Source organism: Cyprinodon variegatus, unplaced genomic scaffold (genome assembly GCF_000732505.1).
Source record: "Cyprinodon variegatus isolate N-32 unplaced genomic scaffold, C_variegatus-1.0 Scaffold109, whole genome shotgun sequence".
Lineage (NCBI taxonomy): Eukaryota > Metazoa > Chordata > Actinopteri > Cyprinodontiformes > Cyprinodontidae > Cyprinodon > Cyprinodon variegatus.
Window position 1 is genome coordinate 1,213,043 of NW_015150562.1, and position 11,588 is coordinate 1,224,630.

The following is an 11,588-nucleotide window of genomic DNA, read 5'->3' on the forward strand; positions in this document are numbered from 1 at the left end:
CATAGCAGCGCATCAACTGTGCTGCATTGTTTAACTCTCTGATTATTCTGCCTTAAACTTAAAACTAAAAATTATCTATGCTAAAAAAAGCAAAAGCTTCTGATTGCAGTTCTGTAAAGAAGCAGGACAGAGTTTTTTGATTTGTGGAACTGTATCTTTTATTTCAGATAGCCAAAGGCTCCTTAAAGAAGATATTTTACTAAATGAAACCAGTTGAAACAGAAACGTTTCCTCTTCAGGAGTTCTGGATGGAGAATATTGACAGACGAAAACTTTCTTTTAAAATCTTAAATGCAAAATGTTTACATATCTTACATACTACCAAAGTTAAAATCAAACCTACGCCCTTGCATCACACTGTCTTTAAACTGCAACTGTAGAAAGATTAAAATAAATAACTAAAGATCCCAAATAAAATGCTTTTCATGCCCATGAGAGGAGCTTGTAAATTTCTAATGAGGACAGTATATATGTGTGTGAAGGTTCAAAACAAATCAAATGATTGTTTGAATATCGTCTTTAATGAGAAATTACATATTACTTATACAAAAATATTTACTTTCTCCAACACTGCCTCAAATCAATTCCTTCTTTTATTTTGAAAGAATGATAAAACACAGAGAAATACAGCTGCTCATTAAACTGAAATAGAAACGCTGCAGTTAAAAATGAAACAATAAAGCAGCTCAGGTGGTTTTTGTTTTCCACTCAACTCTCCACTCATCCCAGTCCAACAAAGTCCTTTTTGTGTCCCATCCGGCAGCTTTAACACCTAAATATTATAAATGTATAAACAAATCATGCACACAGGGATATACTAACAGTTCAATCTATTCTGTGCAAACTCACCTTTGAGAAATGGAGAGAAATGGGCATCCATCAGCTTGTGACTCTCAAGCACTATTTCCCACAAACCTTAAATTGTAGGGGGGAAGAATGCACTGTGAATGCAACAAAATATTAAAACATCTTGCTAACTAAAAGACATGCAGGAAAAGGTCACTCACTTTGCTCCTTTGGTTTTGTAGATGTTGTTACTGCAGCTGTTGGACAAGTTAAGGTGTTGCTGATACACACAGCCTGGCACACTGCTCTGATTTCATCATGGATTGATGCTTCTGCCCCCAAACAAACACAAACACAACCTGCAAAGAGAAAAAGTGTTAAGAACTTGATGAAATTTTAGTTAAACACAAGACATCCTTTAAAAAGAGAAGCTAGCATACCATTTCTAACTCCCAGCAGGAAAGGCATGTTGTTTTCCTTTAAAGCCAAATTCAGCTCCTCTGGGCTACAAAACACACAAAGTGACTGAAAACTGTGTTGAGCTTCATTTGTGTGGTCATGAATCTATAGTTACCTCCGTACAGCGTCCTGTAACCTCACACCAAGTTTAATTGGTGCAGTTTTTCCAAATTCTAAAGAAAAAAACAACATATAAGACTTTTATCACATTACAAGAACCCGCTTTAAAATCCAAATTGAAAGCTTAAAGATGTTTTGGGTTTTACACACCTAGGAATACAGGTTCTCTCTGATTCGCCTCAAGTGGACTCAGGATTCGCCTGTCCTTCAGGTACTGCTGCAACACAATGGAAAGACGGGCCTCGTTGAACGTTTCCATGACCACTGAACGCACAGCTTTGTAGTTGGCAAAGAGATGAAGGATGGTAAAGAGGAAGAACAGGATGAGAGTCAGGCTGAAAAGCACAAAGAAGGAACAATTAGATTAATTTTGAAAGATATATGGCGTTTATAAATATTGCATCTTAACTTACACCGGATTATCAGTGACCAGAGGTATCAGTAGTAGGCTAACCAGGAGCCCAGCAAGATTTACTAAAGTCTCCTGCAGAAAATTACAAAAATATTAGGCTGTTAATAAATAAAAATGCAGCAAGTAAAACACATATTTAAGATTAGAACATTACATCATACCAATACCTCCACTAGTCTGGAGTTTAATTGACAAGATTTTAAATTCTATGGGCTTTCAAAAAGTCACAAAACTACAGCTTTTTATTCCACAGCCTTTCAGTTTTTTAATCATCATGTTCTTGTATAAGTAAGCATGTTGCACAATTGAGGTCAAATTCCTCATATATACAGGTACCTGGGGGGAAAAAAAGTCTGATTGTGATCTGTTCTCATCGTTTACTATTCTTCTAAACAGCCATTTTTGCTGGTATTGAGAAATAACACAGATTTTCTAGATAACATACTCTGGAGAATGTCACCACATTTTTTTTTTAAATATTCAGATCACATTTGTGAATTCCTCAGATCATAGAAATTGTGGATAAAAAAAGGGCGTGGTTATGGAAAAGAGTGTCTTTCCAGAAATGAGGCCTTCTGTCCTCACCTGTATTTGTTGCCTTTTGAAAAGTAAATAAGACTTACAAGCAGTAAGTGTTGGTTTGCTGCCTATTCAATCTTACTGGAACGTTTGATTTATGTTTTTAAAAGCAAAGGTTACCTGACTGCCATCTTTGGCTGATATATCCGCCATGTTATCCCTGCGCGCCTGATGAACAGTAAGTGCAGCCCTGGTTGCACCACCAGCAACTCCAACTATTGACTTGATAAGAAAGGGAAAATGAACAAGCAACCATAGAGTTTACCAGCCTAGTCTTTTACAAGGAACCCTATTAAGATGCATGGACCTTTTTATTTTATTTTGTGCTCTTGTAACAATTTCATGTTAACAGTAAATAACATCTGCTCGATAATTGAAAAACATGGAACTTTGAAATAAATTCTGACCTTGGTTATCTGGGATCAGTGTCATCCCGTTAGAGCACTGGGCTAAATTTATAACTAGATGTATGGATTACACAGTATCCATGGTCAGCCAAACAGGAAGGACCTTTCAGCATTATCTGTAAAACTGATCTATTAAAAATTATATCAGGTTTTCACTCTTTTCTACCCTAAAATTCATAACACAAAATAGCTGATGTAATAGGGGTGATGGTCCCTGATATTTAATCCCTAACGAGCCCCTCCACTACTAAGTATGGCAGCAAGCTGCTTTGTTAGGGGGGGTTAAATACAGGGGAAATATTTCCCCACAGCAGGACTATAATGGGATATTTCCTTTTCATCTAGCCTGAAGCTTTAATCACTTGGATCCCACAGAACACTAAATTCAACATATGTTTCTCAAACTTGAAATGATTTTTCAAGTTCTACCTTGAATATTCCTGCAGTGCAAATGATTAAAGTGAAGCAGGCTGGAAAGTGAGGGGCCAAGATTTCCATGAACATCGCAATGTCGTTGAGAACATCTGCAAAAAGCCTAGAAGGGAATTACAAGATAAAAACATCGCTACAATCAAAGCTGTAGCAGCTCAGTATTTAAGCGTAAGTCCATTAACTTGGGTTTATACCTCCACTTTTTTGCCTCAGAGTCCAGTTTACTCCTAGAGTGTAGAAAGAAATCAAATTAAAACTAAAAAGCATATGATGAGCTGCAAAAACACAAAACAATCTTACCCTTTTCTCCAGGCAAAGAGGATTCTTCCCAGCATACCAGTTCCATCTGTGATAAAAGATAATTAAAATACAAAATAGAATTAACATGAATAATAAATGCGTCCTTTTAGTAGTTTATGTGAAAGTTGCACCTCTTAATAACCAAGTAACTGTGGCTGCAGCTACAGTCGCCTCCTGGTTTCCAACTCCAACTCCTTTAAGTGAAGCCTGAGTGGCCAGAGTGCCCGACAGGGAACTAGAAAAAGCCTGGAAAAAACCGGAAAGCTTCAGACTGACACTACAGGATCATTTATATGCTGTTGAAAGGTAATTGTACCTGAAGAGTATCCCAGAATTGGTATTGCAGGTAATCACTGCTGACACTCTCTGGGTAGCCTTGAGGCAGAAAGACGCTCTGAAATCCAACACTAACCAATTAGGATTTAAGTTCATTTTAATTATACCTAGCAAAACAAACAAGAAAACAAACAACAACAAAAACACAACAAAAAAATCGAATTCTTACTTTAAAGAATCCAACCACTGGATTGCCTCTTGATTGAGTCTCACTCCCATCCCTCTTCCTCTCCAATACTCCATTATTCACTAAATATTTCCAAGACTGTGTACTGCCATACCTCTCTGTAGCCAAAACCGAACCTGTATTTTTGTCCATCATCAGTTTGTGGAAGATATCAGTTGGAAATATAATGATAATGTAAGCTGTTAGTGATATGATTTTAGAAAATACATATGATGGTGTTTTGGTGTGACGTGTCGTCAACTCCTACTTTGAATACCCTATTTCCGTGTTTACATCCGGGCTCTTTGAAACTCAACTTCTCATTGGTGGATGAAGATGTAAGGGCGGGGCTTTTAAAGGGATACACGCCTGACAGTTCCCTATTTATATATTTTATTTATCCTTCTTTTTCTCCTCTGTTCTTATCTTATTCTCTCACTTTTAAATGTTTAGCACACCTCTCTCCTTTTCTTTCTTTTTTTTTTTGTTCTTTTTTCAGTTTGTTTCTGTTTCCATGTCCATTGCATTTGAAATAATACCAAAATAATGTTAGATAAATTTCCTGCAGACTGCAGGAAAAGTGGGAAGCCAAGTGGGAAGCCAATTCTCTGAACATAGTAGTTTAAATGAAAACCTACTTGACATTTTTAAAATCTCAGTCTGGGCTCTCTTCATCCTCTGACATGGGAGCTAGCTCGGAGCTCGTCTGCCCGGCTGATGTATTTGCTTTTTGAATCTCGGCTTCTGTCTCCTTAAACCCCAGATGGCCGCTCACTCTGAGCCTGGTTCTGCTGGAGGTTTCTTCCTATTAAAAGGGAGTTTTTCCTCTCCACTGTCGCTACAAGCATGCTTAGTGTGAAGGATTGGTTTCAAGTCAATGAGTCAATGCATTTGACTGTATGATCTGGTGAACTGTAAAGTGCCTTGAGATGACATGTGTTGTTAATTGGCACTATTTGTGCACCACATTTATTTATTTTGCAATGCACTGAACCTTTACATATCAATGCCTTTTGCACCAGTATGTTTAAACTGGTTTCCCTTTCTCCAACACTGTCTACATTCCTGATCATTCCTGCACTTTATAAATAGTAATGTTTATTTCAAGGCTGTAAGATGCTCATTCACACCATGAACACATAATGAGTATTAAGTTTGTGGCCCATTCAGACCCCAACCATCTTTCCTCCTGCTCCCTACTCTCACTACAAATTAAAGTGTCATTTGCAAAATCACAATTAATGGTGATTTTATCTTCCCTTATCTGAGAACCTGTTCATCCCACTGCAGAAAAGATGTGGTTCTGTATTGATTCCTGATGTATTTTCACCTCCACTATGAACCTATATCCCATAGTTACCACACACCTTACCATTGTTTCCGTGCACCACCCTCCCTTATTAAAACTGTTTCTGTCTTGACAGTGTATAATCTCCTTCCTCTATATCCTCAATTAAACAATGCAATTTCTATGACTTTCTCTATACTTCTTTAACAACACTATCAAAGCAAAAAATAACATTTTTAGTTCCTCTTGATATAAAAAAACAAATTAATGCTTGCCAACTTCCTCTCTCAACTGAATGTCTCTTAAAATAACCAATAAAAGCTTTATTTTAAAAGGAACTGCAAGTATTTAAGTAATTCATTGGTTTGGATGTGGAGGGCGATTGCATAGCTTTTCAAATATTGATAAAAGAAACAGCCAAAGTATTTTGCATGTTTTATTGTCATTGTCACAACGTCAATTTGAGGTTTGAGCCTCTTTGGTGTCCAATTAAGAGAGAGGTGAGCTTAAAAAAGGGTTCTGTAATACTTTAGCAGTTTTCAAATTTTTGACATTTCTCCGTGCTGCCACCACTTGTAAAACATAGTAGTGGCAGCATCATGCTGTACAGGTGCATACCTTAACGGGGACAGGGAATTAATGAGATGAAGGACGGAGGTAAATTCAGTACAATCTAGGTGAAAAATGTGCTAGAGGGAAACAAGACAACACAATACTTTTAGAGAGATATTTGGGGAAAGTTTCAGGCTCTAGAAGTGTACAGCTGCATAAGCAGTACCCAAAGACAATTTTATGTCCAACAAAATAATTACTGACTTTATAGTGCTGAAAACAAATGCTAATTTTTTTCCCCTTTGTAAACATTTCGAAACAACATTTCCCTTCCTTTTAGCAGTTCTGCACTACTTTACTAAAGTTTATGAGTAAAGTAAGTTCAATGCACCACATTTTAACACAGTATGGTAAGCTAAAGATAAATTAGACCAGGTTATTAAGGGAACGCAGAGCAAAGGGATTGAATACCAATGGATACTATGTCCACCTCAAAACTGCGCTTATTTAAGTTGGTCTACCCCATAAAAACTCCACATAATACATTTAATTTTGTGATTGTAGCAAAAACCAAATGAAAGGCAATGGTTGGAATATTTTTTACAAGCACAGTACCTTTAATGTTTTTTAGTAGCATAAGCGTGCAGATACTTGTAAAGCCGAGCTGACACTAACATTTCTGAAAAATCTGGGCCATCCCGCTGCAATTATTGATTAATGAACATTGGAATCGTTCCACTCCTATGCTCATGTTTACCTTATGGGACAGCTTCTGCATCTACAGTAGGAAACATTCTTTGTCATCACTGAGTCAACGGGGCGTAAATGAATCTTATCTGTAGATAAGAGAGCAGATAGACAATAACAAACTAGGGAAACATAACTGCACATTTTGTTTGACAGTGTTTTGATGAGCTTAGAGACAGAAAATGTGTTTTTGAAACCTCTGGGATAACTATCTCTCCTTGTGGCATTACAAGTTTTGACACACCTCTACTGCTGCCTCTGGAATGTGGACTGAGGAGGAGAAACTGGGCTGTAACCTAACTGTGTTTTTCAGAGTAACTGACATGATTTACAGGAAGTAGGGGAGGAACCAAGGGAGGTAATGCAACATAATCAGGGGAAGAAAAGTGTGAGAACTTTACGTGTGCGTATAAGGTAAGCAAAAAAAAAAAAGAGGGCTGGTCGGTGAAGAAGGTGTGACTAAGTTTCAGTCCAGACTAAGTTTCAGTCCAGGCTCGTCTTCCTGTCCTGCACATACGGCACCGGCTCTCAGGTGTAAACCACCCTCTGAGGAGTTGACTTGCTGATCCTGTTCAGATGTTTGTGAGAGGAACTTTTTGCTGATATTTTTCCTATTAGAAGGAGCAGAAATAACTCAGTCAGCTGTAGGAGGAATTTCATCAGGAGATTAATCCTCAATCTGTTTTCATCGTTTGTCAACACTGGAGTAACTTGGCTTCAGGAGTGGATTAAAGACACCGCCTCTTAAGCTTGACCAGGTTTGTGCTTTAATTGAATGTTCACATTGAAAATTATCACCATTGAAAACAATAAACCTGTTAGAACATTTAAACAAAGCTTTAGGGAAACCACAATAACAGGTCTCATGACATTGTTCACAAGACAGTTCAGTATTACACAAGTTCAAAGCAGAACTAGACACATTGTATTACAAAATAAAAAGGATCAAGAGCGAAGTGGTATTCCTACCATTCTAAAGTGAAAAACAAGAACAGATAAGATACTATCCTGTATCTCATATTTTTGTTCTTGTCATGACAACAAACCAGTCCAGCAAGCTGTGTTGAACAATTTCAGTGTAATCGTTCAAGTCTGGTTTTTTTTTTTTTTTTTTTTGTCCAATAGCTTGGGACTTTCCGTGTCAAGAAAAAAAGACACATTAAAAGCTCTTAGGAACCTTTTTAGTGATTTGCTTAAGCTGACAGTAGAAACAATGATCTTTATGTTTTTCAGTCCAGTCAGGATGAATATGGTATGATTAGATTACTGTACAATTATCTTGTTTCAAGTGAAAACACTTTAACTTGTCTTGCTTTGAAGGTATGCGGAATTCCAAAGCGGCGGATGAGGAAAAAGGAGAAACTCTTCCATTATCCCCTCCTAAAGCAACTCCAGAGTCTGTAAATAATGACCCGCCAGACCCAAAATGTTATAAAAGACTGGCCATTTGCAGCATGATCTGTGGATGTTCCTGCTTTGCCTACAAAGCACTGGAGTATTATTTCAAGGTATTCCTACATTATCCTCCATTCCTTCCAGATGTTTAACTCTAGGTGTTAATCAGGCATTTTAAATTTTTACTGCTTGGGCTCATTTACGCATTTTAAATCAATTATTTGCTGCTTTGTATTTTGTGTTGCACGATTCTTGTACTTGCTCTTAATAGTGTTATTACACATTCCTGAGAACCAGAACCATATAATACTCATTTATCCTAATTATCTCCCTTCATCTGATGGAAAACTACACATTAAAGGTGAAAACACCTCTGTACCTTTTTGCTATAATTTCTTTCTCTCTTATCCACTGTGAAAAAGATCATGTTTGATCGCTGGTTTAGCTGAATTGTTTTGTATATATTAATTACATTTTTAGTTTTTCAATAAGATACAACTTATGGAAAAAGGTTATTATTTTTTCCCAAATTATCGGGAAAAAATGTGGCATGAATTTACCCTGAGGTCCCCCTTTTTATTAGGATTTTATGTAAGAAACAGACTACATTTATTGTCGATCTGTATACACAGAGCAACCCAGTCTCATTGGAAAATGTACCCCCATACAACGAGTGTATACAAAACGACATTTCATTAGTACAGCTTTTCAGACTGTAAATGACTATTTCAATTCCATAAAGTGCAGTAGCTCCAGAAAACAAATATAATTACGAAGAGTCCAAAAAAAGTCCAAAATAGTTTATTTAGTAAATCCCAATTCCATTGTAATTTCACATATTTTTATTGGCTTGTCACATGTAAATGTTTCAGATCCTCAGATAACAAAAGCGAACACAAAATGCAGTGCTTCATTGAGGTTGTCTGTGTCTAAATCTACATGAACATATGAGAAAAGCCATTGTGTACATTTACCTCTTTTTGAAGCTTATTTCAGTTTCTCCACTTAAACCTGCTTTAAGTTAAAAAAAATAAAACTAATAATTAGGACATGATTGACAGAATAAATAACACAAGAATATCTTTAAAAGCCAGATAACATGCTGTAATTCAAGGAAATTCTGTCTCTCTGTCTGGAAAACATTGTAAAGCCATTTTTAAAGCGGTGGTACTCCAGCATACCACGATAGAAAAGCATTATCCACAAAGGGGGACAACATGGAACAGCAGTGAACCTTCCTAATTATGGTGGGTCAACCTAGGAGCAGAGGAACAGCTCACCCATGAGGTCAAAAAACCAGCAGGATGTCCAAAGAACTGCGGTCCTCACCTGCCCCCATTAGGCCACAGCTGAAGTTCTGCAACAGGAACATTAACCAAAAACACTGAACCAAATCCACTCTGGCGCAGGTAGACAAAGTACTGACATAATTTTTGGCCAAGATTAGCATTATTTTCTTGTATCAGCATTGGCAAATATGTACATGCATTCACAGATTCATTAGTGCTTTTAGCAGACATGCCTTTAAATCACATGCATTTTCGCTCCCTCCATTTACTTTCCACTCTATTTTATTTGTCACATCTCTTTTTTTGTTGTTGTTTTCAAGACATTTATCTTGTAAATTGAGGGCTGAAAAAAAGCCACATTGGCTTCCAGAATCAGTTATTGTTGCTAAAAGCAATCGAATGAGTTATTTAGGGGGGGATTCACTGTTTTATACAGGCTCATGCGGGTTTGATGCTTCCTTTCTTTTTAACTAGTTATTTTCCAATATTAAACACATATTAAAATTGACTTGAGGGTCTGAAATATCTATGAATGATAAACAAAATGAAAGATAACACATTTTAACTGCACAATAGATTAATCACTCCTTCTATCAACCCTGAATAGCTTTCCTCTCTACCTTTAAAGGAATAATCCCTACAGCACGATGCTGCCACTACCATGTTTCATAGGATGGTTTATTTGGGATGTCAGTTTTCTACCAAACACAACATTTTATATCTCGTTCCACATGTTTCCTGTTTCTCTAACAAGGCAAACTACAAATGGGACGTCTTTCAGCTTCCTTCCTGCTGCTTTTCAGAAGAGGAGGCAAATGTGAAAGCAGAACTACCAGCTGTTCTGTTGACAGATTCTTCCATCCAAGCCGTGGATTTCTTAAGCTGTCACAGGGTTTACAGAGCTCTTAATATAAAGTTCACAGCATGGGATCTTTTCTAGTAACCAGATCCATCAATGCAGTGACAAGGCAGGTGGTTTATTTGTTTTTAAAAAATAATTAAAAGCAGTGCCTAACTTTAGCTCAACACTTTGTGGACTACTGTCAGCTGCTTTAAATATTAAATCCAATTAAACATGTACATAGCTGTAACAAAATGCTAAAGCAGGGTATCCATACTTTAGTTACTAGATCAATCTTAAATTTAATGATGTAGCACTTTGCGAAAAAAAAAAAAAATTACAACAAAGAGCCCCACAAGAGGAACATATTGCGTAATAGGAATTGTGGAAAAAGAGGAAGAATGCTCAGAAGACATGAATAACATTGATTTGATAATAATATCAATATTAAAAAGTTATTTATTTTTTTAACTTTAAGGATATAGACAGAATGATCCCATCTACCTTTAGGGCCAGAACCTCCTGCAAATCTATATGCAACTGGCTGTTTAACCTTAATCTTTTTATATATATGCAGTATGGTGCTGTATTAAATATTTCATTATAAAGGTGAAAGGAATAAATAACATTTTTCAAATCAATCCTGTAACAAGAGGAAGCCAGTGAAGTTATATATGTCACGGTTATGCACGTTTTGCTTCTGTTTAAGTTTTCTTTTTGAGTTTTCATATGTTTAATTTCAACTTTGTGGTGTTTAGATTCTTCTGTCTATTGTTTCTTGTCTCCTCGTGTGTGTCTACCCTGATGTCTCTTGCTATTTTAGATTTTTGCTTCTGTTTCAAGTTTTTTGGATATTCAATCTACAAGAAACCACCTCAGCTTCCGTTTCTCCATTTGGGGGCTCTAAAACCTCCATTCACCCTGTCACATATAAGGTGGTTGTTAGGGAAATCTGGATGCCTGTACAACACCTCTTATTCGTGCCTTTTCTTATTCAGCTTTTAATTTAAAAATCCTGTTTTTTCTTCCCCAGGGAGAACAGACGCAAGACATAGATGAAGTTAAAAAGCTTTTTAAGAAGTCGAGAAACTACAGTATCATCGCCATGGTGACAGGGATTGGGACTATAATCAGCATTATTGCACTAACATTTCTCATTTCCTACATTCTTACACTGTTCGACTGAACATCCACAGCAGCACACACACACAAAAAAAAAATATTCCTGTGAAAATTTACTGATTTTTGTTTTGATGTTTTATCGAGCAAAAAGTAACAAAACAAAGCTGTGACCACTAGTTTGCATTAGAAGTTACATGAAACAAATGGAGAAAAAAACACTACTTTTTTACTTTACAGCTGTTATTTTCCTGTATTAAATAGAAAAAAACAGATGGCTTTTCTTTCTTATATTTATCATAGACAATTTTTATTATTACCAGATAAAATCCAGCATTGCCTTTAAAATATAACACCATA

At 36.5% G+C, this 11,588-nt stretch overlaps 1 protein-coding gene and 1 long non-coding RNA gene across 2 annotated transcripts; one reads left to right on the plus strand and one right to left on the minus strand.

Moving 5' to 3' along the window:
- Window positions 1-193: 193 nt before the first annotated feature.
- LOC107084781 (chromosome unknown open reading frame, human C16orf58) lies at window positions 194-4,289 on the minus strand. The gene is made up of 14 exons (XM_015374785.1): window positions 4,001-4,289; window positions 3,812-3,889; window positions 3,627-3,741; window positions 3,496-3,541; window positions 3,390-3,422; window positions 3,193-3,298; window positions 2,477-2,578; window positions 1,779-1,849; window positions 1,516-1,700; window positions 1,361-1,418; window positions 1,227-1,291; window positions 1,008-1,145; window positions 850-915; window positions 194-772 (listed from the first exon to the last, which is right to left on the minus strand). The coding sequence occupies exons 1-14, from the start codon at window positions 4,151-4,153 to the stop codon at window positions 687-689; spliced, it is 1,302 nt and encodes a 433-aa protein (XP_015230271.1). The 5' UTR covers window positions 4,154-4,289; the 3' UTR covers window positions 194-686.
- A 2,676-nt stretch (window positions 4,290-6,965) lies between these two features.
- On the plus strand, window positions 6,966-11,581 carry LOC107084807. Its single transcript, XR_001481237.1, has 3 exons — window positions 6,966-7,342; window positions 7,905-8,092; window positions 11,143-11,581. It is a non-coding gene; the product is annotated as an uncharacterized LOC107084807 (long non-coding RNA).
- The last annotated feature ends 7 nt before the right edge of the window (window positions 11,582-11,588 follow it).